Source organism: Pempheris klunzingeri, chromosome 20, assembly GCF_042242105.1.
Source record: "Pempheris klunzingeri isolate RE-2024b chromosome 20, fPemKlu1.hap1, whole genome shotgun sequence".
Taxonomy (NCBI): Eukaryota; Metazoa; Chordata; class Actinopteri; order Acropomatiformes; family Pempheridae; genus Pempheris; species Pempheris klunzingeri.
This window is the reverse complement of record NC_092031.1, coordinates 16010749-16038706: the sequence shown is the minus strand read 5'-3', so window position 1 is coordinate 16038706 and position 27958 is coordinate 16010749. Positions and strand designations below refer to the sequence as shown.

Below are 27958 nucleotides of genomic sequence, written 5' to 3'. Positions count from 1 at the left end.
GAGAGATGGGTGATTAAAGGGAGGGGGTGGAGGCAAGCTGAAGACCTCTGCAGCTTAATGAGATGCAGAAGGAGGAGACACCTGCCAGATGAACACCCCCTTCCCTTCTTCTTTTCTCTCCTTTACAAACATGCAGATTAAGACGCACTCATTGCAGAAAATAACACTTAAAACCAGGCATCTGTTAGCCGGTGAGGTCCATGCTTTGCTGGTGGGAGACCCACCCCAAAAACCTCCTCCTCCATCTACCCCAGGCGGATGTACCGGCATTAATAATGTAACAGGGAGGGGTGGAGGCTGCTGGGCGTGTGCGCAGGGAAAAAAAAGAGAGGGGTAGTTCCTCCTCCTCCTCCTCCTCCTCCTTCACCACCCCCTTCTCTTTCCACTCTCCTCCCCTCCCCTGCTCACCCAACCCCCTAGCTGCCGGCCGCACTGCAGAAGGTCAGAGAGAGAAGAAGAGGAGAGAGGCAAAGACGCAGAGAGAGGCAGAGGGAGAGACTGGGGTGGGGTGCTTTGGATGTACACGAACATGCCGAGAGGAGAGCGCGTGGACGAGCGATGACAGCCATGCTGAGCCCAAAGATCAGACAGACCAGGAGAGGTAGGACACAGTTTGTTTGCCCTGCCTTCACATCCACACTACCTGCACTGGCTGCTCATCCATCCATAACTGTGTGGTGACACATCATGTCATATCTGACAGGGGCTGTGATGGGAGTTTATCACCTCAAATGATGTCTGAATGATGCAGTGGACACTTTATCTGGACACTTTTATTAATACATAATGCTTTTTAAAAAGTGCTTCTGCTCCCATATTTCCCAGTTGTACAAAAGAATGTGACTTTTTTCCTCCACTCCGTCTATTTTCCTTCCACTACAGCAGTCACATATTTCTGAATGGAGCGGCAGGTCTGCCCACGCAGGGAAGCTCCCGCGTGCATTAGCATTCTACTACAGCTGGCCGATGCTGCCAGTGAGGATCATCTCTAGTTTCATCACTGCGACGCTCAGCACTATCAGCCTGCCGTCAGCTGCTGCTTCTGCTGTGTGTGTGTGTGTGTGTGTGTGTGTGTGCGTGCGCGTGTTCACACTCTTACATGTACAATATGCATGTGTGGATGGATGTATTAATATGTCAGTGTGTGCCAATGTGTGTGTACTTCCTTCCTTCCTTGGCACTAATCCCCATGACTGCAATTATACAGCTGGATCTGATTAAGATGAAATGAATAGTTCCCATGAATGAGAGAGCGATGTAAAAATCCTCTGCTGGAGCGGCATGAAATTGGTAGCAAAGTGGATTAAAACTGTATTTGCATATATTAGGAAGGCAGAACAGATTACACTGGCTTGATGAGTGAGTGCGATGCAGTGGGTGCATTTTGTGAATTAGCACATAATTGATTACAGCATCACGTTTAGGCCACGTTAAATAATTTGAACAAACATGATGAGAAAAGAAGATTTCACGTGCATTCAGAGAAGGCCCAGACATACAAAATATGATCAAAATGCAACAGTCTTGTGACATTTATCGGCATCCTCACCCGTGCTGTTTTGCTGTTAAGTTTGCTGTTGGAGAGGTTGAACAGCTCCATGATTCTGCGTGAGAAGCATTCTCTGCATGCCTCCTGTAAGATTGGTGCTTCACTGCTGGCGGCATCACATTTGTTGCATGAAGCCCATGAATAAACGGGTATGTGACAGATGTAGTAGTGTAGTCCAGACTCCGCTGGGGTTAAAGCGGGTCAGGAAGCGGGACACAATACCAACCAGCCAGTGCGGTTTAGAAAGGCACACCAGAATGTCAGAGATGACACTATGAATCAATAATATGACTTTTTTTTTTTTTATTGATCCTTCATGCCTGCAACATTTGTAAAGCTAGAAGGTCAGTCGAGAGGCTAACTAGCATAAATGCACTGCTAGAAGCTATGACTTGTTTGACTTTGGTACTTTAGATAGAAGACAAGCTAACCCTTCCAGGCTAAAATGGCTGGATTACATTGGTTTCTCAGTTACTACGTTTCACTGTGTTGTCTTCCTGCGCTCTTGCCTCTTTATTCACTGAGCTCCACTTGAAAGAATAGTTAGAAAAACACGTAAGAAGACTTGCAAAGTCATGTTTGCTACTTAGGAAGCTAGCGCCAGGAGGCTATTAGCTTAGCTTAGCATAAAGAGAGGAATAAGGGGGTGTGCTAATTTAGACAGTTAATCTTGTTTACTTTGTACAAACATTTAGGCCGTTTTTTTTTAAAGGAAATCCTCCACCAGCTCTAGCCTACATTGACCAAGCATCCCAAACCTGTAAAATGCTAAAATTGGTTTGAAACTTTCACCACCAAATTGTCCCAGTTTTCTCCTCAATATTATACTTGTTTTCAGTATGTACATAGATGTATTTCATGTTCGACTCAATATTACCTAACCCAAACCAATGCGACACGCAACCAAATTCAACACTGACATGTCTGTGGGTGTGTCGATCAGTCAATATGTTGTTGTCTAGACTGTGGCTAAGCTGTGAGTCAGAGGCAAACGTCATAGGCTATGAGGCTTACAGCTCTGTCTGACAGAACCATGGACTGTATATATGCGGTAGACGTAGCCACTGTGATGTCACCCATTGATTTGTGGACTGCCGTTTTGAAGCCTCAAGTTTGGCATTTTGGCCGTGACCATCTTAGTTTTTTTGGAGCCAGAAGTGATGTTCGTTCCACAAAGACTGCCACTGATTGGTTAGTTTAAGGCATGACCCGCCCCTAATTGGTTGGGTTCAAGTTAGCCCTGCCCTACAGCATACCTTGTGGAATCCCCATAGACCCCCATCTTAAAATGGCCAATTTCCCACCCCTCCATCGCTGACTGGAGGAGTTTTGAGATCTACCACACACATAGAGCCTGTTGGCTCTCACCATGAGAGGGCAGCACACGAGCTGCACAGCAAGTAGACAGGCAGAGATGAGCCGCGTCAACGCAAAGTAGCATACAGCCTAGCTTCTTAGCCATAGCTAGCTTGGTAGTGTGGAGCTAAATGGGCGTGTCTCAGCATCCAGGCGTCATTGAGCCCACCTCTTTGCCCATTAGCCGGGAGCAGATGGATTCAGGCACTGCCAAGATGATGACCTCCAGAGAGCCTCAGATTAAGATTCATTTTGGCTTTTCAGAAACCTGTGGGTGACATCATGGAGACTACATCCATTAGAAATAGTGCAGGTTTAAGGCACTTCATCATTGGCTTCACTTCTCAGACCCAGAAGCTACACTCACTTCTCTCATTAAGTCTATGGACAGAAGCTGTCAGTCTGGTCAGGGTTAACTATCAGGGGGAAGGCTTATTTTTTCATTCGTAAAGTACCTGGCAATGAAAATGCTGCGTCTATGACATCCATGGTGTTGACAGGTGCACTCAGTAAGTGTGTTCATATGCTTTACATTTAGTGTGCAGACAAGCCAGTGCTACCAATTTTCTAATTAAACCAAGAAACCAAATAAGCACATTTCTCAAAATGTCAAACTAACATTGGTTACCCAACTGATTATTTGGATCTGCCCCAGAGGTCTCATTAAATCACTGCGATTATGCTTTCCTGAAACTCTTAGTTGGGAGTGCTTGTCACAGTAAAAACCCAATTTGCTGCCAGTCTAGGATGTCAGTTTGCTCTAACAAGGAATCAATTCATCAACAATATCTGCTTCATAAAGGAAAAAAATCTTTCCTTCTGTAGCTGTAACAGCTAACGACACATTAAAGCTTTACATGGTTGTGGATGAATTTATTTTTGGCTGGCACCAGAAGTCTAGTAGCAGCTTTAATTGCCCACATATCAGCTGCTTCATTCTCTGTGTATGTGTGTCTTTTTGATCTGCGTTACCATGGTTTTATGATCAAAGTCCCGCAATGTAGCAACACCCTGACATTCTGCCTTTCTGAGGCATATGACTGAACACCCTCACGAATAGATACTGCGAGCAAGCGCATGCTGCAGAGATAAAAAAATTCACCCACTGACACACTCAGGTAATGAGCATGTGGAGATGATAGCATGCACAGAAATGCACAGATAGGCACACAGCCGCTGCCGCAGAGCAGTTCTGCTCCGCTGCAGCTTTCACATATATTGTGGCTGTATATTATTGGCCACAACTCCAGCTTGTCAAGGAAAGCAGCCGCACACACGCACATAATGGTTAACGCATTAATCAACAGTGATAGGCTAACTGGAAGTCACGCACTGATGCACCTGTAACTGTTGCTGCCATTTTCCACGAGCCATAAATCACTGCTACACAACAACCAGATTAATGAAATTGAATTCCTCCAACATGCCCGTGTGCATGCCTCTGTGTGTGTGTGTGTGTGTGATAGTGTGATTTAGCCATAAGTGTAATACTGCCTTGCTATTGTGGAGTGCCCGCCATGCCATGCTAATGGATGGGCTCCTCTATGATGTGCATAAGAGCCATACATCCATTTCCTGCTAATGATAAATATGCGGTTCCAAACTGCATTAAGTGACATCATAGGTGCCTACAGAGTGTGTGTGTGTGTGTGTGTGTGTGTTCAGGTATCTGTGTGTGTTTGTGTGTATCTGCAGACATCTATTTGCTCACATTGTAACAGTACTTGCATACTTAGAAGTGATGCTGGTGAGTGCAGGGTTTTATTGACCTTTGGCACTTAAGGAGACTGGATGCATTGCCTGAAACTGGCTGAATTTTTCAGCTAGTAGTATCCAACCATGCCGATAGTGGATAGATAGTTTTGCCTCAGGTATATTCCATCGTCCATCCGAATAAAGCCGAAGTTACATTTTAGACAGCGGACCATAAATATGTCAGGGTTGTTGGGTATTTCTGTGTTTGTTCAATTGAGGCTTAGTTATCCTTTTGCTGTAAAGCATAGTTGAAGTTAAAGTTTTAAAATGTACACAGTGTACGGTCCACCAACACACACACACAGACACACACACACACACACATTCATGATATCATGTATGAGCTCATGACCGAATGAGTCGCCCTCCATCTGGTATTCCTGGATATTCAGCTCCGTACCCAGAATTATTCAGCGATGACCATGAAATAACATGACACACGGGCATATTTACATATCTTGTCATTGAAGATCGTCATGATAAACAAATGTGGGCACGCTGTAAGTCCGCAGTCAGAGTTGACCCAGCCCTTCCCAAACTACTATCTACTGTAAATGAATGAGCCACAATTACGCCGTCTGTCTAAGCGAGTGGCAGTGATTGTCCATAAAGTGCACTTTTACAGTAAAACGGCCTCTTTTCGGCATTGTAGCTGTATAGTTGTAGAAGTGACCACAGAGCAGCTCCACCCAAGCCAAGGAAGGTCTGAATCACTCGGAGCAGAAGGTCCAAATTGGCACAGTGGGAAGTCGGCGCACATACACACACACACACACACACAGTCAAAAATCAGTTGTTGTGACTCAGGCGTGAATCATCGACCAGTGTGTGTTCCACTCAGACCACGATCCAGGCAGCTGATGTGTTCAACAGTGGTGCTCTTTTATGCAAACACTGGCAGGGTGAGGAGGGATGGAAAGACAGGAGGTGGTGAGGAAAAACAGAATTCTCTAAGAGGACGGGGAAGGTGAGCGCCACTTTCAGCTGGCTGGAAAGAGTAAGACGCAGTAGTTAGGGTCATTTCATACAGCTGCTGATCACACGTGAGACACGTACATGATGCTTACATTATCAAAGAGTGTGTACCTGGCTGGTGTCCTCACAGCTGGAGGAACAGAAAGGGTGGCAGTGGGACTGAGGCGTTTATGGTCATCACACGAGCAAAATCATTCAACTTCTACTAGAAATGTATGTAGGAGATTTGTATCTTGACATGAAAATTCAACACCCAGAGCTGTTTTTACTTAAACGTACTATAGAGAAATAAAACCATTGTGAAGTTTTACCCGATTGCCAAAAGCAATTAAGACTGGTTTGCAATGCTTAGAAATTGTCCTCAAACACAATAGAAATAATTATATTTTAAAAACAGCTAATGAGAATGTGTTGTAATCCCAGAACTAATTTATTTGACAAAAACAGCTTAAAGGAGGCGACAAAAAGGATCCTCTTTTGGTGTGTGTGTGTGTGTGTGTGTGTGTGTGTGTGTGTGTGTGTGTGTGTGTGTGTGTGTGTGTGTGTGTGTGTGTATGCTTTTCAACAGAGGCAGCAGTGCTGAACCTAAGGGGGGAGAGACGAATTAGAGCGAGTCAAAGTGAGAGAAATGGAGGCAGACGGGGCGCAGGGGTGAAAATAGAGAGCTGGAAAACACTGGAATTAACACAAGCTGGATGAATGAGAGAAGCCGAGGTAGAGGAGACAGGGCTAAATAGAGAGAGTGGGGGTGTGGTGGGGGGGGGGGTTGTCCAGCAGGCCTGGCTCTGGACAACAGGAGGCCCTAGGCAAGATTTTCTTTAGCTGCCTTCCTTACCTGCCTGGAGCAGGGAAATTATGAAATAAACCTCTAAACTCTTCCGGATACTAGTGTCTGCTTCATGACAACCCTTTGATATTGCACTAATGTGGCAAAAACATTTCTACCGTCTGTAAAGTGGACTGAATCCTTGCATGACACGAATACAGGAAAAAAAACACACATTTGTGGGCACCATGCTTTCCTTGGGTAGACGATCAATAAGAATGATGCCGTCCTCAGACCTTAAATCAGAGCTCTCGGCAACGTCGACAAGGCACAAAGTCTGTCCAAACTGTCAAAGGAAAACTGGGCGATACAGCTCTTGACGACGAGCAGGTTTTGGCTGCAGCACTCACACCACACAGTCGATGTGTGAGTATAAAACCTCCTATTAGCCTCAGATGCTGTCTGTAAAAGATGATTTGCTAATTGCCCCGAGGGTTTTCCAGCGCAAAGCAGCTTAATTGCTTCTGAACAGACTTTGGGCAAATATTCTCTTGTGATTTGCAAAAGAATATCTGTAACCATTCCTTCATTTGCGACAACTCCATGAACACACACCTGAATCCTGACTTGGGGATCACATCAAGTTCTGTCTTTTACTGCCGTATGGGGTGTTTTCTTGTCTTTTTCGCGGGGGGATTTAACGTCGTGCAAATGTTTCCACCGAAACAAGTTCCCCCTCGACACCATTTCGCAAGACAGTCGTCTCAAGGCAATGAGAATGGGCTCAGGCAGACGTTTCTGCGGCACTAGTGTGGCGCTAAAATGTGTGCGGAGCTACAGTAAGTCTGGTTGTACCTCACTAACACTGTCAAGGCTTCCTACAAATGCCAGACGAGGTGTGACACGCAAAAGACACATTTTGCGAGTGTTATTTATCTTATCGTCATTTGTTGCATGAAAGGAAACAGGTGACGGTATTAAAATGTTAAAAACAAAACAAAAAAAAGCTTTGAATTAACGTGTAGCTGATGCTCCTTAAAACCCTTCTAGAAATAATCTGTCTGTCTTCAACTCGACACGTCTGAGGATCAACAGGCTGCACGGGAGCGCTGTGACGTGAAATAAAAATGACGGCTGTTCTTTAAGCTCTTAAGAAAGAGAGAAATGAGACAATAAAAGAGAATAAGCATTGATTTTCTCCCCCCATCCATCCCGTGCTTTCCTTGGCGCCATCTGAACACTGATCATTTCTCCATGTGTGTGTGTGTGTGTGTGTGTGGCCCAAAACACACAGCAGCAGGGGGGATGTCTGTGCAATTGATTTCTATAAATTATACATGATCATCAAATAGCACTGCCTTGTTTGCCTGGCCAGTTTATGGCCCTCGTCTTAGCTCTGCGACCTTTTCTCATCTCTGTGAAAACCTTGAAATCTTCAGCCAGTTATAATTCACCCTCAAATGATGACAAGCGCTTAAAAAAGGACGCAGACTTTACACTGATGACTGTGATCAGATATGACCATTAGAGGAAGTAAAACAATCATTCTTGTTACGTCACCAGTGTCACAGCTGATGTAAAAGTGTTATTAGATATCATCAAAAATGAGACACGTCACTCTTAAATCAGCGTTTTCCGCAGCTGATGTCATACAAGGACAACATGAGAGGCTCAGTGGGGACAAACCTGGCGTCCCCTCCCTTTTCAGCCCGTCCTTGACTGAGTTCAGGTTACACACGTTTGTTGAGAATGATTCAGCCAGCCAGCCAGTCACTCAGTCCCATGTGGTCCTATTATCCCAGCTCAAAAGCCTCTGGTTCTCTGCTGGGCTGTGGCAACACAATAAGTCTCTTCCAAGGACCTCTGAAATGGAAGGGGGGGATCCCTGTCACCTGAGGCTATATGTGTGTGTGTGTGTGTGTGTGTGTGTGTGTGTATTCCCTCATTCAGAGTGTCTGCAGCCTCTCTGCAGTCCCACTCCCCCTTCATCTAGAGGCTTTGCAGCCTGGGGCAGAAGGTTGTGTGTGTGTTCATGAGCCTGGCAGAGCATGTGTGTGCACACAGCATACATAATGAGGAATAACACAAGCTACCATTTGGGAGAAAATGAAAAAAAAATGGAAGGAATTTAGTAAATCAAGCAGAACCACCAATTCGCAACCCTTCACCTTCTGCCTGGTTGTGTATGCACAGAATAAAAACGATTTATGTGTGTGTGTGTGTGTGTGTGTGTGTGTGTTTGCAGCCAGGTCCAAGAGCATGGTGATGGGCGAGGTGTCACGGGGCAGGCCGGCCTCCCCCAGCCTCCAGGAGGGGGCGCTGAAGGCTGGTTGGCTGAAGAAGCAACGCAGCATCATGAAGAACTGGCAGCTGCGCTGGTTTGTGCTGCGCTCAGACCAGCTCTTCTTCTACAAAGACGAGGAAGAAACCAAGCCGCAGGTAAGACGTCGGCCATGTTTGGGATGCACATTGACAGGGCACTGAAAGTCAGAAAAACTAAAAAAGCGGCCATAATTACAATTAAAGGACAACTCCATCAATTTTATACGACAAAGTCAGTTTACAGGTCTAAAGGGGGCACTAGCGCATATGTGAGAAGAGTCTTATAAAGCCTTTTGTGTCTCAAGAGGAACCTGCATAAAGTTTGATGAATTGCCTCATGTGATGTCACTTGAGGTGGTGTGGGGGTGTGGGATCAGAAAGGAGAGAGCTCTCCAGACCTCTCCTTTCTAATCTCTCTTTGAGACGAACAGCTCGAGGCCGCATTGGCCGTTACTAGCATCATACTCCCAAATCACCTGTTGAACTGCCTGCAGTCGAGTTGCACTGTGGGTAATGTAGGCTTTGAAAAGGGGGAAATGTGTGGAATAAAAAATAGGACATCTTAGATTTAGAATCAAAATTAGGTGTATTTTAGTAAACGTTAGAAAGGTTACAAGGAATTTGCCTTGGCATATCAATGCATAATCAATAAGCATAAAGATAAAAGATAAAAATGCAAAATAGATGTAATTACAATATAGAATATGGGAACAAAATATAAAAATGCTATAAAAAAGAATATTAAAAGTATAATAGACTGTATTTTTTTTTTTTTTTTAAATCTATGGGTCTGCTGCTGCGTTTATGATCAAGTTTTTAAAACTGCCCATCAGACGTGTAATTCTAAATCAGTGCAGTTTCTTTTCAGAAACATAAGTTGGTGTCTTTAACTAGTATTTGAAGCTCAGAACCAGAGAAAGTAACACATTCATTTGCCCTCCACTGCCCTGAAGTTTACAGATGTGTCTGTTCTCACTAGTCCTGCCTGTATATATGTCTGACTTAATATATATTTAATATTTAATGTAATGTTTTATAAACGCTGTCACAGCAGACATTTTGAACATTTAATGGACTTTTACCTCCTGTGCTTTTCCTGCTGTGACATGAAAATAGAGCCGTGTCAGTCAGTGGTGGAGCCCATCTTCTCCATCCTACATCTGCAGGTCTCCTTTGTACACTAGCTGAAGACATCGTGGCCAACTACAAACAACACCAGTAATGTTGAGAGTAAACTCTATTAGTGACAACAGATGAAAATACACAGTGGTAATTATGAGTCACCGCGCTCACAGGATATTTTAATGTATTAGCACAAACAGCCAGAGCAGCGTGTGCCGCCTGGTTTCCTCCTCCATTAGTGCACCTTCATAAAAATGTTCACAGAGTAAACCCCTAATCGATCCCACTGCCTCTTTGATGAGGTGCGTCTAGTGTGGCCAGGTGCTGACTCACATTTTCCCATTATGATTCTTATTCATAAGCAATATGTTACACACACACACACACACACACACACACACACACAGTCATATGAACGATAGTGGGATGGACAGCTGACAGGCTTACATGAGGCGTAACATGAGGCGATGATGTAATCCAACAACAAAAGACAGCAGGGTGTCTGTGCGTCTGTGAATGCACAACACACACACACACACACACACACACACACACACACACACACACAATGACACATACACATTCATAAGAGCATAATAATCATCTATTTCCTGGCTGAAATCTCAACACTTATTGATTTCTTGAGTCTTCACTCTGCGTGACTGCTGCTCCTTTAATGTAGGCAGCAGCCTTCTGCCATCATTGTCCTGTAAGGTCTGTCAGTGCACACGCACACACACACACACACACACACACACACACAGAATGACGTGTTCTCCTCCTTGCAGTCTCCAATCTGTGAGGAACAAATGACTGCAGGTTTTGACAGACTCCCTTTAATCAGACCGTGCCAATAGCCATCCAGCTCGTATTGATTTGCAACTCCCAGTGGATTCAAGTCACACACATGGTTGAATGCACACACATATACACACATCCCCCCCACCACCACCCCCCACCCCCGCAGAGAGCAGGATGTGTGAGAAAGTGTCACTCTGGCCTTTTCTCTCCCTCTCATCTTCTAATCGATAGGAAATTCGAGGCTGGGAGTGGTGGGGATGGGGAGGGGTGGAGTGTATGTAGGCAAATTGCTGCAACAGAACAAGACCATCACCCCCCCACCCCCCACCAGGATGTGATAATTGGTCAAAGGGAAGGTAAAACTGATGCAGGATCTATACTGGCTTTCTCTTCCTTTTCATCATGTGAGAATAATTCCACGACAGAACAAATGGAGCTCAGTCAGGGGAGGGGGGATCACTTGTGCTGCGAACACAAAATGAGTCTTCACCTGCAATTTAGTGGTCAATCAAACAGTGTGGAACAGGACTGCGATGCCTTTTTTTTTTTTTTCCCTTTAATTATTTTTGCCGACTCTGTGGCTGTTGCTCAATTGAATAATTGACCTGACTGTTAGATAGCTGAAATAATCGTATTGTTAAGTCAGCCATTTAATCAAACACCAGCCCTGCTCTGCAAAAATCCACCAGATGATGCATTTTGTATCCCCCGGTGTCACCTTGAGAGGCGACACGGAAGGAAGTTAACATTGTTTTTGCATCGGTAGAAAATCAGCAAAGCATATGTCTAACTACTCAGGTTTTTCTTTATGAATGCAAAACAAGATGCAACACATCTCTTCCTGTATGCCAGATGACCAGGAAAAGAGTCAAGGAGCTAAACCTAAGCATATGTCTAATCATAAGAATTTAAAAGAATATTTTTTCGTGTTGTGCTGTTAAAGCATTTTTACTGTGGTAAATTCTGTAGGTGTCAGCTCACGTTGTTTTGAATGGCAAACGGGAATGTACACTGTAATGACACTAAAATCAAGACCGTAAGCAACCTTTTTCACATCACGCATAGTGATTTAATCTGCTATATTTAATCTGTTACTATAAATGATTTGCACAGCTTTGAATTTGTCTTAGATGTTGCCAAATGTTGTTTTCATGCTTCATTTAAACTGTGTGATGTTAATCATGAGTTTGTATTCAGTTGGCTGGGTGGAGGGTTGGTGCGTCTGAGCTGCAGCTCGACACGGTCAGGTGCTGTGAGTGTTTTACTGCTGCTGGTTTCATATTTCGTGGGAATCAGCACAGGTTTATATGTGAGGAGACAGCTGGTAGAGACTTGGTCAGGGCTTCACTGCATCTGTTAAACAAGAAAAGTCCGAGGTGTTTATACGCCTCAATTTAAGACCTGCACACATGCTACCAATCAATAGCAGTGTGTGTATTTGGTGGACGACGCTGCCAATGTGAGATGTAGGTGAGAACGAGTCTTCGCGGGTCCAGGCTGGTGTTCTGGTCCAGGATGATGATTGACATTTACGGGCAAACCAGGTTAAACTGGGCGTGTCCACATCTGTTTGTGGCTAGTTGGACACTCGTGCATAAAAGCACAGTTTCATATTGACTGCAAAATGTGAGCTCTACCTCAAAGCTGCACTGTGACCAGGCTAAGACCTAGAAAAGGACAAATCACACTACGAATCCTATATTTTCAGTTTACACTGCTTGACTGTGTGTTGCCTCTTCTTATTCATTCATCCCCGGCCGGCTACTCGTGTTATTCCGAGCACATAGCACCCTTGGGAGTTCTTCCCCCTCTCGGTTCCTGCCCTGCCCCTTTGCTCCATCCATCCATAGCTCCCACCCCTTCCATTTGTTGCCATGGCGACTAATGTTGGCGACAGCCCGGCCCTCCGGTTGAGGCGATTTGGCAGACTCCTCTCCCCGTTTGATGGAGGATGCCAGTGCGCAGATTAACGGGGCCGACCCGCAGACGCTGGCACCTCCTCACAGCTCACTTGGCCTCAGTTCTCAGGGCTAAACGGGTATTGATCTGGATAATGTATTCTGATAATCTGTGTGGGTCCCTGTTCAATCACAGGAGTAGCTGCTTAAAATTTTAGTGGGGTTAAGAGTGGAGCAATCGGAAGGAAGGAAGGAAGGAAGGAAGGGGGAGGGAGCAAGGATGAGAGGAAGACTGGAGGGAGGACAGGCCAGAAGGCATGCAGGAAGGACCTTAAGTCAGGGGGAGGGCAGGCAGCCAATAACTTATTGTTTTTTAGACCAATAATATGATTATGATTTAAATCTACAAACATTTCTAGCATATACTGCATATCATAAACTGCATTTACAAATATATTCCATTAGTTATCAGAATAAAAGCCCAATCAAATAAAAATCCCTCATGTACCTACTTCAATCAGGAGAGACTGCAGATGTCATTATCAAGACCCCTGTGAACCTATAATATCTGTCCAATAGAATTATATTAACTAACATGTAAACATGTCTTCTGTTTGTGTCTCTCTGGCTGTAATAGATGTGTTTGTTCTACGAATGTGTCCCCCATGTTCTTCTGTTACATTTCCAGCAGATCAGACGCTTCAGAGCGCCCGGAACCACTATGTCAAAAAAAGTTAGATTGTGATTAAATGCTTTGGGGCATGTAAACGAACATCGTGTCGGATCACTTTATTTTGTTGGAAGTTGGACTTTCTGATCAGAAATATTGAAGAAATATTCTCCATGTAACCGCAGGCACTCCTGCATTTAGGTGTCCCAGAACTCAGTCACACATCAGATTTGGTACACAGTTGAGACAACGTTAAGCGAGTGAGGGCATCTGTTTAAACCCAGCGCTCAATACTTGACTGCCTCCCTCTTGTGTCTGTTTCAGGGCTGTATACCACTGCAGGGATGCCAGGTCAACGAGCTCACTGCCAACCCGGACGAACCAGGAAGACACCTTTTTGAGATCGTACCAGGTGAGATCCTCTAGCTGGTCAGATTCCTCCTCCTCCACCACCCACTGTCCGTCAGCGTGTGGGTGATGTCGCATTTGGTCCAAAAAGAGGAGGAAACGTGTCCATGGGGAGGAACTGTGCTCGGTATAGAGGAGGTGATTTCCCAGAATGTCTTAATTAAGGCATACTACCTAAACACTTTACAAAGTCCAACATTTACTCAGTCTAAAAATGCATGCAGTTTTTTTTTTTAAGATAAAAATCAACCCAGCAATAAGAAACGACATTTTGTCTTTACTCTACCTCCCTAAATGTGCTGGAACTGCAGCATAATTACCTTCACTCTTCGGCTGCTGTTCTGCATTCAGAACAGCAGAGAGCACTATTAGCCACGGATTAGCTGCTGCAGTGGTCAACCTCTTTATCTGACATGGCGTGTGCTCACAGCCGGTGACATGTCAGGTGCCAGCGTTACATTTCCGGCTCCGAAATAAATAGAGAACAAAATGGCCTCTCCATCATCTCAAGCTGCTCTGCGCCTGCAGGTCTCAGGACTGTTGGCGAGCTGTCGCGTATCGACAGGTACAGAGGGTTTGCCTGCAGCTGAACAAAGTCGGGTTAGACTGACCTCGCGCAGCCTTTCAGTTTTAGCTCAATCAATACAACACTTACTTTAGTGGCTGGCAGGGTGTCGGTATGTGTGTAGATGTGATATTGTTGTGTTGGCAAGCTGCATCGAGTTTCACCTCAAAGTCAAGTCATATAATCTGCAAGGAACTGCACGACAACAGCTGAGCTCAGCGGCGGTGTCGTCCGTCTCTCTGGCTCGCCGTCATCCCTCCCTCCATCATTCTGGGAGTGTTTGCTCAGAGGTCTCTGCTTGTGTTTAGAATGGCCCGCTGGCTTGTGAGTCTCTGTGTGTTTTGTTTATGGCCAGTCAACATCGCAGAGGGGTGAGAAACCCAATGAGTTTCTACGCGCAGGCCTGCAGGCCGGCACCCAGAGGGGCAGAATGGGGCAGGTAAAAGTGGACGTAAAGGGAAGCGAGGCAGGTCAGAAATGCTGGACATGAGGAGAGAAGTGTTTTAGATCAATACAGTCAGTAAAAGACTCATTTAGTGGGTTTCATTTGGGCTCAAACCTGATGTCAGTGTTACATCAACTATGATATTACCAGGACGGACGCTGCTTTTAAATGTGATCCGCATCAGACTGTATGAGTTACTGTCTTCCCCTTTTCAATCCCAGTGCTGACTACAGCCTCTGTTTACACCATATTAGATTGGTTGGCTCCTTGGGGAGAAACACATGAGTTACTCTGCTCTTTCTCCGTCTGTAATCAGCTTAGAGGGATGAAGGCTTTATTCACTCCTGTTGTATGAAATGAATAGACTTTGTGAATGGATTTTAGGCCTCACACTGAGTTAAAAGTAATGCTTCACAGAGGATAGTTCTTCCTCCCACTTCTAAAACAGGCAGTATGGTGTCCAGTCATGTCTGCGGGCGATTTTTACTGAACAATGCAGAGAGACAAACAGAGAGACAGCAGTGTATTGGTAAGAAAAAACAAAAATTGCCTGATGTAGTTAAGTATGAAGTATGAAGAAGAAGCGTGGAAACTCTCAGCCCCTGCTGGCAAAATGCTGATCACTTCTCAAGGACGTCTCAGCCGGCTTCACCTTTGCTGCCATGCAATCGGCAGAAAAAGACACCTCCAAGAGGCTGATAAACCCTCATATTTGAAATGAGACCATCCCAGGAATGAAGCTGCTGTATTTCTCCCACTTTCAGCACTCCTTTGTCCACTGTAATAGTAGCCTTGTCCTTCAAGGGAGCCCAGGGACCTTGGCTGTTCATCTGGGTCATGTCATTGACTGATGGTCTTTGTTTTTTCTGTGTGTGTGTGTGTGTGTGTGTGTGTGTGTGTGTGTGTGTGTGTCCAGCCACAGGGTAAATCTATTGGTCATGTTTATTGTGGAGATATAGAGTACCCTGCCCTGTTGCAAAAGGTAGATACAAGAGAGATAGCAGCTGCAAGACGCTGAACCACTCTCTCTCACACACACACACACACACACACACACCTTTCATTGCTGGTGCTCGTGGTGCTGGTGTTTAAGACACTCATGAAGTTACTACCAATACGATACGATTTGATACAGCACAATGTGATATGATGCAATTTGATGTGAGGCAAAAGAAAACTTAGTTATGCAACTCAATATGGTTCAGAGAGTTTTATTTTATGTCTTTATGGCTCTTCTACAGCAAACAGCAAATCCTAAATTAACCGTAAATTAACCGAAGAAAGTGACATTTTTACTTCACATATTTGTTTTGGAGGAAAAAATACACAACATGACTTAAATGTTGAACCACCTAATTAAAAAAAATATTTGTGTACATTAAAACATGTTTACCTGTAATTGAGATCTTAACCTTTCATTTGCTGCTGGTATACCAGAGAAGTACGGCTAAGACAAAGAGTCTCCCCTACTATTGATCTGGCAGCCAAGATAGCAGAAACGGAGATTCATTCATCTAGTATTGCGTCTAGCATTGGTGGATTAGAACATATCAGGTATGGGATTAATCTGCATCGATGATCCACACAATCTGAGAGCCGCAGCCAGTATAACTACATCCATGTGTGCATTTATCAACACATTAAACACAGTACAGTTATTCTGGTGAGCCAGTTTCACCTTTGCTGCCATAGAAACAAAGAAAAAGCACAAAACTCAACCTGCTATTTCCTCTTGGCATTTGAGTGAAATAACAGCGGTAGTCTAGCATGCAATGCAGTCAAAAAAAATTGGACACCCACCATGGTTTTTTATCTGTGTGTGCAGACAGAGCGAGCAGTGCACCAAAACAAAGCCGACTCTCAAAGAGTCTCAGAGCCTGTGGGCATGAAGGCAATGGGCAAATAACTGGATATTTTCAAATATTCTTTGTATTTAACGGCTGGCTAGAGGCTATAAGCCTACTGTTGTGGTGGTGTGAAGCAATTAAGCCATCTGGAAATCAGCACACACACACACACACACACAGCCAAAACACAGTTGTGCCTGTGTAAACTGGACTGCTTCTGCTAATTCTTGATTGTGGACCAGCCGTCTAGGCAGATCACACTTGCAACCCATTCATGCGACAACAAACATTCACAGGATTTTTCAGTGTCTTAGAAATTTGAATATTTTAGCAACAACAAACCCACATCAGAGTCCCCAGTTATGACCTCTGTAACATTCATACAATTAGATATGCTATGTTAATACTCAGTGGGTGGGATTTTTAATCAGGTTTTGATTCAGGGCCTTTAAAAAATAGGGGGGGTTAAAGGGAAATGCCACTCTGAAATTATCTGATTGGATATCACCCAATGAAGCACCCAAGGAGAAAGGGATTGGACATTTTGAGAAACACTTTGATTCGCTTTCTTGCCGAGTGCAAGATTGACACCACTGTCACGATACATATATGACGTTAGAGCTAGCGGGCAGTTAGCTTAGCCTAGCATAAGAATTTGGAAACAGTTAGCAGCAGTTTAGGTCTCAGTTTGTATGAATTTAACAAATGAGAGGCAGTGTATTAATAGTGCCATGTAGAGGTGAAAGGCTGATTTTGTTCTTTAGGTGATTAGAGCCAGGCTAAATCTATTTCCCTGCCTCCAGTCGTTGTGCTAAACCAAGCTAATAGCACGCTAGCTAGCACGGGCTTCAAATGAGTGATATCTGACTCTTAGCAAGAAAGCAAGTACACATATTTAAAGGGGTTAACTATCATTTTAACCTATTCCTGAGGATTACGCGTCTGTGGGAGTGTGAATGCATACGTTTCAAAACCATCTCTTTTCCGAGGCACAGCTTTGTGTTGTGCGTGAAGAAACTAGCCTCTCCTGTTGGCTGATATCAGACTAGCATACAAACACTGACAGCCAGGCTTTAACCACCCATAGGTACCAACCTTACACTCTAAATATGGGTCTGTGTGGTAATAAACATACAGTACTGTAAATACAACCAAATTCCAACAATGTCATGTACACTGTCTAATGTATACACTGAGGACGCTTGTGAAGATGCTGCACCACCGAAAAAAGTCCCATGTGTAGCTACACCTTGGACGTACAGTATGAAGGAGCATGCAGATGACCAAGTAAGAGATGCTTAATGTATCTCAGAATATATCATAAAGCTCACATTATGAGAGTTTGCTGTTCTGTATTTAATTTAGTCTCCATCTTTGTTGCTAAGTGGTCATTGCTGTGGTGTTTGTCACGGGCAGGACTCTCATGGCTTGATAAAATGAACCAATTACTACCACGGACAGCTTCTGCTGGCGTTTGGTTAATATTTTAGAAAGTTGTGTTTGTGCTTGTTAATCATTTGAAGTGAAGACACGGAGCCTGGAGAGCATGCCTGTCTTTAGCCATCACTAATGTGCTGTTAATGTGTCTCATTTTGAAGAAGAAAGTGTTTCAGGAAACATCTGAAATGAAGAATGTATTAACTGCACGCCGGTGTTGATTGAGATCGATTGAGCCACCGTCATTCCTCCGGTGAACTGCAGGATTTTAATGTATTTAGATCCACAGATTAGAAGGTTTTCACCAACTGGTTGCAGGTTGAGTCACTTTTGGGTCACAGCAGTCAGTGACCGAAAGCGGCTCCACATTTTCCACAGAATATTTCATTCATACAGTTCAGTGTGATCCTGGAACATGTCTGACTTAAGGAAGAATCCAAAGTCTGCGTTGGCCTGTATCTCACAGAGATTGATTGGCATTGTCTGTTTTCCCTTTGTGTGTGTGTGTGTGTGTGTGTGTGTGTGTGTGTGTGTGTATACAAGTATGTTTGGCAAAGACTGGAGGACAGCCCATCTCCCCGCTACTGCACACACACACACACATACACACACACACACTGAGAGTGAGAGAGAGAAAGAGGGAAGGACAGAGAGAGTGAGCGAGAGCCTTGTTTCACTCCTCCTCAGGGATTTGCTTCTCCCCAGGGGGGCTGAGGGAACGAACCTGCTGCCCACAGTGCTGAATGAACGAAACAGGAAGAAAAAAGTGAATGAATGGACAGAGTAAATGAGTGAAGGGCAAGAAGTGGGACTAGTTTGACGGGTTTTGTCTGCGCTGGCACCGAGCATGCCTCACTGGCAGGTTCTGGCCGTCAGTGCTACCTGCTTTCTGATCTGCTTCCAAGCGGACTTAGTGGTGACGGAGAAGCCGCTTCATGCTGCAGCTTTAGGCCAGAGCCAGTCCCAGCTCCAGCCTGCGCCGCTCTCTCAGACATGGGGCCGGTCTGCTGCAAGCCGGACAGACTGAAGAAACAACATCTCCAAGGTAACGGGAAACAGATGCTGGAGATTTTAAACTAGTGTAGCGGAGCGTTTGAGTAGCTTTGAGATCACAGCATGTTTACAACTGCCTCTTATTTGTGGCTCTTTTTGTACAGTATCACTGTTCCTTTAACATTTTAACAAAATCTGCTGTTGAAAGATTAATTATTTTCAAATTTCCCATGAATCAGCAAGACACAGAAAGAAAGTGGATTGTTGTGTATTTGGTTGAATAATTCCTATCTGACAACTCTCCTTCCTGCTTTCGCTTTGACTTTGGTACGTAGTTCATCAGCAAGACAGGACGTTTCTTAAAGCATCCAGTGAACCGCAGAATCGTTCCATACCTCCTTGTGTTGGCAGTTACTGTAGCTGCACAAAGAGACTGATACAGTGTGAGTGTGGCTCAGAGTCTGCTGCACTGTGGGAGCTTGTTGTGTCCACAGCAGTGCATGCTGGAGGAAAAGCATGAAAATCTAAAAAAAGTGTCTGTGTCTGCCATGCAGGTAGTAATGTGTCTTTGGCTGTGGTTTAGTGTTCATGCACTCACTGGGAGGTTATCTATGAGTGTCTTTAGTCTGCACAGAGTATTTTTTTTAGTGTTTATCATGGGAATCTTATTGTTTCTTGCACAAATTTTCACTTCCATTACTGTCCCGCAAAACTAATCCCGTCCACACAATGCTATAATTATATGTTGTTGAGAAAAACGCAATAAAGAGTTGCGCTAAAACGGCTTATAAACTGATCGTTACATAACAGGTGTGTATTCATTCAGTCATTAGCGGAGGGTTCAACATGCTGAGCGGAAACCCTGAAAATGTCTAACCCCATGCTCTGTCTGTCTCTCTGACTCCAATAATAAGCAGCACAGAGGTCACATGAAGTTAATCCCCAACCAATCTACAGCGCCCAATCACCAGTCACATTATTAATAGAGGACATGGCCCGAGGGGCAACACACACACACCGACATCAACAGCGAATAAACTGCGTGACCGTGTGCTGTGCCACCAGCGTGAATACTTGTCCGTCTGTGCTTTCATGAAGCTGCTACACTGCGGCTGAAGATGCTTTGAATCAACTTTAAAGGGATCGTGTGGCATTTTAGGAAATATGCAGAGAGTTAAACATTATGTCTGTGCGCTAAATAGGAAACCACAGCCGGGGGACGATTAGCTTATCTTAGCATAGAGACAGGGGGAAAGCTAACGTGGCTACAAAGATTTAAAAAAAATAAAATAAAAGATAAAAAAAAACTCTACTAACGCCTCTAAAGCTCACTAGTTACATGCTATCTCATTGGTGTGTTCTTTTTAAAAAGTAGCGCAGTCTTGGTTTAACAGGTGTTATGAGCTGAACTTTCTCTTGTCCGCGAAACGGCTAATCTAGCTAAATTCATTTACCCGCTAAGTTGCTGTTTTACTGTAAATGCGGTGTGTTCTTAGCTGGCTTGCTAACGTTAGCCAGTTTACCTAGCGGGAGTAGCATCAAGCTAGCTGTTGATGGTCAGTGAACTGAACAGAGGCAAACGTAATTAATTACTTTTGCTGTTGAATAATGTAACTAGTTTTTCAATGAGTAATATCTATTGAGTAATTAATTACTTTTGCCAAGCACCTTGAAAGCAGGATATTAAAGTTCTGAATCACTGAATGCCAACACGGGTTACGTCGTTTCACAACTACAGCCAATAAAAATGTTCGCATTCAGATCAGCGTCTCGACAACAGGACAAAGTGGAGGTGAAAATGACCCAGACAGACTGATTAATGCTTAAGAACCGAGGACCACTGAGCGTCGGCCACGTCCAAAGGAGCTTTACCTCACCTGACTCTCTTCCCGTGCTGGGAACAGATATCTCCCCCGCGGAGACGGTTTAAGAAGCTCGCACCGAGACATCAGAAAGGATTCCGGCGCTATAAGAATTATCTGCTCTACTTCCTGCCTTCTCCGCTGCCCTCATCTCCCACTTTTCGAGAGCGTCTGACATTCAAGAGGTGAAGCTACGATCACGAAGAACTTATGGCTTCACTTCTTAAATGTCAGACGCTCAAAAGGCACGAGCTTTTACGCAAATACCCCGTAAAATTTCAGCGGCCTCGCAGGCTCAAATGCCAACCTGTCTGATGATCGCCACGTGGAGATCGAATTCATCAGTGAGACTTTTGGAGTAAACTCAGTTTAACGCGCGCCGCTGTAAACCCTTCAGTGTTATCTTAATTGGCTCCAAAAGGGATCTTTGTACTCCTCCTCCACCCAGGCTGGATGCTCCAATAGTTTTGATGTCTGTCAGCTAGAGATTGATTCTTAGTGGCTCAGTGTGTGTGTGTGTGTGTGTGTGTGTGTGATCAGGGCATGATCCATTGAAGAGGAAGTATTGGATGTGGCAAAGGCTCCCTAATGTCTGAGTCTCCTACTTTTAATCAGCCTCTTCTCCTGAGGTCAAACTGATATCAAATCACGCTAGATCCTCCGCTCACTTTCTCCAAGACACTGGAGCACATGTGAAGACGGACCACGCTGTGTTGTTCATCACGACAGTGTGAGTTTGCAGAGCTGGGTGACAATGGCACTTAGCTTTATGGCACCACTGTTTATATTTGGATTCCCTCCTCACAGCTAAATGACTGTGACAACAATGACCGGTACTGTGGCAACAACACCATCCAACACGAACGGCTCAGACAGACGGGAGACACGCGACATATTCTCCAGGTTATTTAAACGTGGAGCCGAAGAAAAACTCTGCATGTGCAGATATTGTAAGATGCGTGCGTTGTCCGTGGTGGTAATGTGGTTTTTATGGGGGGAGCTGATCGTGTTTCGCACTATTTTGTTGCTGTCTGAGGTCAAATTTAGAAAATAAAGCTTGTTTCTCTTCTGCGCTCACTCAAAGCTGCTCTGGATCACAGAGTCAAACAGCCACACGCCTTAAATGAGATGTGAGCTGGCGGAGTGGAGAATCAGAGCACACACACAGACAATGAAACGGGACAATTGTGCCATCTAGTGGTGGAGAGTATGTGTGGCACATTGGTTCTAACCTGGTGACAACCCCAGACACAAGAGGACAATTGATTGGTTTATTTGCTGTGTTTATTCTGTGTTTAACAAAGGCGAAAATTCAGACATTCATTTGTGAATTTCTACATTTCGCTCATCAGTTTTCCTGATATCTTGGTCGTGTCTTGAACTTATAAGCCGGCTGATTCACTCTTCCCCCTGCACTGCCTCTTTATGACGCGTTTTACCGCTCTTCTTCTTCTGTCTACCTGTCTCCACTTCCCTCCACGGCACGAAAATGAAGCCAAAATATCCCCGATGTGGCCGTCACCATTCAAACACGACCGCCTGACCCAATCAAACCCCAAGTTGGCTGTCAATTATAGCATTTCTCCTCCTTTTTGGTATCATATAGCTAATTAAAGTCAAACTGATAAAACAAAAAAAATGAATACTTGATCTTTGTATATAGTTTATGGCTCAAACCCATATTAGCTGTCACAGTAGTTCCCTATTCTAATGAGATAAGAAGAAATATAATCAATGCAGGTACCTGACACTGAAGCTGAAAAAATCTGAACCACAGAATTTAAGAAAAAAAACAGTTAAGAAATGACCTACACACAAAAAAAAAAACAATATGTGCCTACAATATATCTGGGGTACTCACCCCTACTTTTTCTCTCCTTCTTCCCCCTCGTTTGTCCCCTCAGGTGGAACGGGAGACAAGGACCGGGCGCCGATCAGCCATGAGTCCTTCCTGCTCATGGCAAACTCCCAGACAGACATGGATGACTGGGTCAAGGCCATACGGCGGGTCATCTGGGCGCCGTTTGGAGGAGGTAAGGCCAAACGTCTCAAATGAAACGGGAGAAGCGCTTTTAAAAACACAGACAGATTCTTTCTCCTTGAACACATCTGCCCCCCGCAGGAACGGGCTGCAGTTAAAATTCAAGGCAGTCCTGATGCAAACTCTGTGCCTGATGTAATTTAATTGCTTAGCGAGAGTCAAGACTGTGGTTGAAAATACAGCAACCAGCAGCTCTAATAAAAATCTTATTATATATTAATTATCACTAAAAGGAGCGAGGCCATTCCTTCCCAGTGCAAACCTAAACCAGGAAGTCCTCATTTCCTTCCTACCCCGTTGGCTCCGGAGGTCTCCCAACACGTCTTGAAACAAGATATTGGTGGTGAAATTGGAAAAGACTACAGTCCACCTCCCTGCTGTGTCTGTCTCAGCCTGTGTGAGGTACAAACTTGGGCCCCATCATGAAAAGTATCACCTGCCCCTGCTGGGTCTCACTCCTTTAGCCTGCCGTTATATCTCACCCTGTGGTCTCGATTCCCGGGGTCCAGCTACTGTACCTGACTGGGGAAATGTGATCAGAGTTTGCTGTCAGTCTATTCCAGTTCACTGTTGGTTTAAATTCCAAAATAGAGGACAGGGGGCTTCTTCTGGGTTCCTTACAGCACTGTGGTGTGTAATGATCTACAGGGATCAGCAGGAGGGATGCAGCTTAGTGTGTGAACTTTAATCCAAGTCAAGCCGAGTTTCCTTTACTCCTAGAAGGTGTGTTCTCCCAGCCTGGGCTTAATTCTCACCCTCCTCTGGTCTGGTTCTCTAACTAGCGCACTTGACATGATGCCAGAAATATAAGCAGGCCTGTCTGAGTGTGAACTGGGACGTACGGAGCAGCTGAACAGCACGGTGTTGGGTTACAAAGAACTGGTATATTAATAGGGGGATGAATGTAGAATAACACACTAGTGATTCTAGCATGTGACGTCACTGGTCTCATTTTAGTTTTCATCTTTTATCAGCCGGGGTTGAGCTGTGTTGGCAGGGAGGGTACCACTGCTGGAGCTGCGACTGACGACGCTTAGTAGGTCGGCATTAGGTTTCATCAACGAATGACCAATTATCATCACAAGCTTTACCGGGTGGTCTCGGTACTGTGGTGACGTCTGTGCCACATTTACTGTACAGATAGTCGTAGCTTGTCACGTTCACAGGGCTCAAAATAAATACTCAGCAATCTTTCAAAAACCTACAAGGCCGGTAGAACGAACTATACTGCACGATAAAAAGGTTTTTAACCTGTTTCTTAAACTGGGACTCCATTGTCCTAATCCAAACAAAGATGGCTGCCAGAGATGACATGTGCCGTTGCTTGTTTGTGTGACATTAGCCAAAATGAAAATATTTGATCATATTATCAGTTTCTATATTTTCTATAGTCACTTTTTATTACTTTATATTGTCACAAACATGATTCTAACATTTATATTTTCCTTGTGTCAAACTATATTACGACTGATCTCTATTTCTTAGGTATTGGATGTTTGATTGTAATGGTCTAACTATTAGCAATCATCTGTCAGGGCTGTGTTACTGTTGGCCTCTTTTCTGACCTCTGCTGGCCCAAATGTGGTTGATGCAGCTTTAATCTAGTAAATGTGGTGCCCCGTGAATCCTAGCCACGCCGCTCTAATACATTTTCTCCCAGAACGGGGAGAGGAGCAGTGAAATCAGTGTTATCTGCTGGGTTACTTCATGGTGGCAGGGTCGTGTGACGAGCCTCCCTCTCAGATTCACAGGGTAGGTGTGTCCGTCTCTCACTTCTCAGTCCAGAATAGATCTGTCGCCAACTTATAGACCCGTCGTTAACAGCAGCACTGTGGTCAGAGCACAGTGGCCCTCGTCTGCTGCCGTTCGTCTGGACTCCTCCGTCAGTCGCTCCGACTGCAGCTCATTTCTGCGCCACGGGAGTCTGTAAATGCAGGATTGATCTACAAGTGGAGTCAAATGCCTGAACCGGAATGGATGAACTTGGTGAAATGTGGGTTTGGGATGTATGAGAAACGCTCTCTACTGCTGTGCAGCTCCTGCTCGGTGAATTACTACGATTACTGTGAGCTGTCAGCCAGCTGCGACTGCTGCAGCCAGTCAGCAGGTAACAGTCAACAGTGATTTATCAGCCAATTAATCACGAGCTGCCATTAAACAGTGCTGCGAAGGGGTGTACTACTTACATATTTTCATTTCTACAGATTTCTTCAGTCCTTTGCTTACCTTTTGCATAATTGGGAGATTCCAAAATAAAGTCTCTAGTAATCGGATGGACCTACAGTATGTGTCTTCCATCTGTCCCCAGGGATATTTGGTCAGCGTTTAGAGGACACAGTGCAGTATGAGAAGAAGTTTGGCCCCCGGCTGGCCCCTCTACTGGTGGAGCAGTGTGTGGACTTCATCAGGGAGAGGGGTTTGGATGAGGAGGGTCTCTTTCGGATGCCAGGACAGGCCAACTTGGTCAAGGAGCTGCAGGAGGCCTTCGACTGTGGCGACAAGCCTCTGTTTGACAGGTACAAAGAGGAGGATGTTTGTGAGCTGCGTTTCCAGAGTGAAATGATGGAACATCCAGTAGACGCCTTTTGTTTTTTTTTTCTGATCTCCCTTGCAGTAACACAGACGTCCACACGGTGGCGTCCTTGCTAAAGTTATACCTGCGAGAGCTGCCTGAACCAGTCATTCCCTTCTCCAAGTATGAAGACTTTCTAACCTGTGCACAGCTTTTGGCCAAAGATGAGGAGGAGGTATGTGCCGTATGCCGTGTGTGTGTGTGTTGACATATTTGTGTGTGTGTGTAACTAACAGCTGTTCAATCTTTAATCAGGGGGTCCAGGAGCTTGGAAGGCAAGTTAGCACTCTACCTCTACCTAACTACAATCTCCTCAAGTACATATGCAAGTAAGGAATGAACAAATGTCATCAGTTTTTAAAGAACGATGCCTATGATGTTTCTATCTTTTAACTTTCTCGTCTCTCCGCAGATTCCTTGATGAGGTCCAGTCCCACTGTATTGAGAACAAGATGAGTGTCCAGAATCTCGCCACAGTATTTGGACCAAATATCCTTCGACCCAAGATGGAGGACCCCGTCACTATCATGGAAGGTACGGACGTTGTTCAGTGGCATAATGACTGAATTTGTGGTAAAAGTCACTTCAAATTAACTACAAAGTCACATTAGATGTTGTAGAGGTCGCACATACTGTTTTTAGTTTTTTAAATTACTTGATGTCCCTTCCTGTGACCCATAGGTACCTCTCTGGTCCAGCACCTGATGACAATCCTCATTAGGGAACACAACCGTTTGTACGCAGGGAGGGACCAGGAGGGACCCACCGTACCCCAAACAGAGCTCCCTCTCCAGGGGCATCAGCTCCAGCATCGCAGCCTGGGAGCCTGGATCTCAGAGGAGGACCTCCAGAGCTGCCCGGTCTCCAACGCCGACCAAGAACTGCACAGCAGCGCTTCATCTCTGGACGCCAAACTGTGTGCAGCCGTCACTCCCACCCAGACCCCTAACCTGAACCCTGGACCAAAACTGGGGTCTTCTTCGGGGAAAGGAGAGACGGTGGTCAGCCCGAGCAAACAGGCCAAGACCATACCTTCCTGGAAATACTCTTTCAAAAGCTCCTCGGCGCCTCGGTCCCAGCCCCAAGCCAAGCAAAGCAGCAGCGGCAGCGGCAGCGGCAGCTCAGTGGCTGACGTTACTAGTGTGTCGTCTGGTGGTGGAGGAGGTGGAGGTGGAGGTGGAGGTAACTGGCTGATGAACGGTTTGTCCTCCTTGAGGGGACACCGTCGCACGTCGTCAGGCGAGCGGTCTGCCCGTGATCGCGACTCCACCGGCTCCTCGCAGAGACTGTCCACCTACGACAACGTCACCTCCTCCTCCAGCATGGGGAGCGTTCCAAGCGTGTCCAGCACACCTTGGTCCACCTCCTCCTGCGAAATCTCCGTCCCTGACTCAGGAAGCGAGCCCTCTGCAAACCAGAACTGCGGAGTAGGGGGCGAAAGCGGCGAGAAAGGGGAGTGGATGGAGAGCCAGAGGGAGGCCGACAGAGGAAGGGATGGGGGGATGACGACAGACCCGAGCTCTGAGCAGGACAGTTGTGAGGCCATGGAGTTGTGCAGCAGCAGCGCAGCCTGCAGTGAGAATGGAAACGTGGCCGTGGCAGCTGGGGTGCCGTCCATCATCATGTCCGAGGATGGAGATGGGACAAATCTGACACTGAGCGGTCTGGTGGAAGGACTGAAGGACGAGCTGAGGAAACAGCAGACTGCATACGAGTCCAGGATTCAAAAGTAAGTCTGTGTTCTGTCTGTGTTAAACTTTGTCATATGAGTGTAGATTTTTGCTCACTGTGGTAACTATAGGAGTAAAATTGAACTTTTGTTTAGACATTATACAGCAGTTTTCACAGGTGTCAGGTGTCTAGTGTCTTTTTGAACTACCTCTAAGAGTCGCCAAGAATAAATATTTCCAAACCCCACACTGAGAGACTTTGAGCAGCAAAAATTATTTCAAAGCTGCAAAACTCGGGTTGTCTATAGTTATAGTATTCAGTATCAAATAAAGGTAAAAATGCCAACAAAATAAGAATATTTTACAAAGTTGCCAAACTTGGCTACACTGTGATGTAATAGCTTAGATTTTTTATACCATAATTTACATATATTGAGTAAATGTTGTAAATCTCCTTACTAGGGTGAACATCACCAAAAGCAACGATTAGCTGCGAGCTAAAGGTTATGCGAGACAATTTTTTGGGTGAACCAGCCCTTTAAGGTTAGCTGCATTTCTATGTGAGATGTATGTGCGTAGCTTTACCAGTAGCACCAAAGTATTTCATAATGTAGCCAAAGACATTAATGGCTTGCGTGTCTGACCTTTGCTCTCTGTCTGTGATGCGCCGCATCCCCTCAGGCTGGAGGAGTCCAGCGCTGCTCTGTGTGCACAGATGGAGCGGTTGGAGCAAGAGATGGAGCAGGAAAGGAAGAAGCAACGCATGCTGGAGATCAAACTGCGAAACTCCGAGCGTGCGCGGGAGGATGCAGAGAACCGGAACCGGCTTCTGGAGAAGGAGATGGAGGATTTCTTTTCTACGCTGGGAGATCTGGCCCTGGGTGCAAGAACTAGTGACATCTGA

At 45.2% G+C, this 27958-nt stretch overlaps 1 protein-coding gene across 1 annotated transcript; it reads left to right on the top strand.

Annotated features, from left to right (window-relative positions):
* The first annotated feature begins 558 nt into the window (after window positions 1–558).
* Window positions 559–27958, top strand: arhgap22b (Rho GTPase activating protein 22b). Its single transcript, XM_070851903.1, has 10 exons — window positions 559–601; window positions 8647–8840; window positions 13539–13626; window positions 22676–22804; window positions 25121–25328; window positions 25427–25559; window positions 25640–25713; window positions 25797–25918; window positions 26066–27113; window positions 27736–27958. Exons 1-10 carry the CDS (start codon window positions 559–561, stop codon window positions 27956–27958), a joined length of 2262 nt encoding a protein of 753 aa, XP_070708004.1.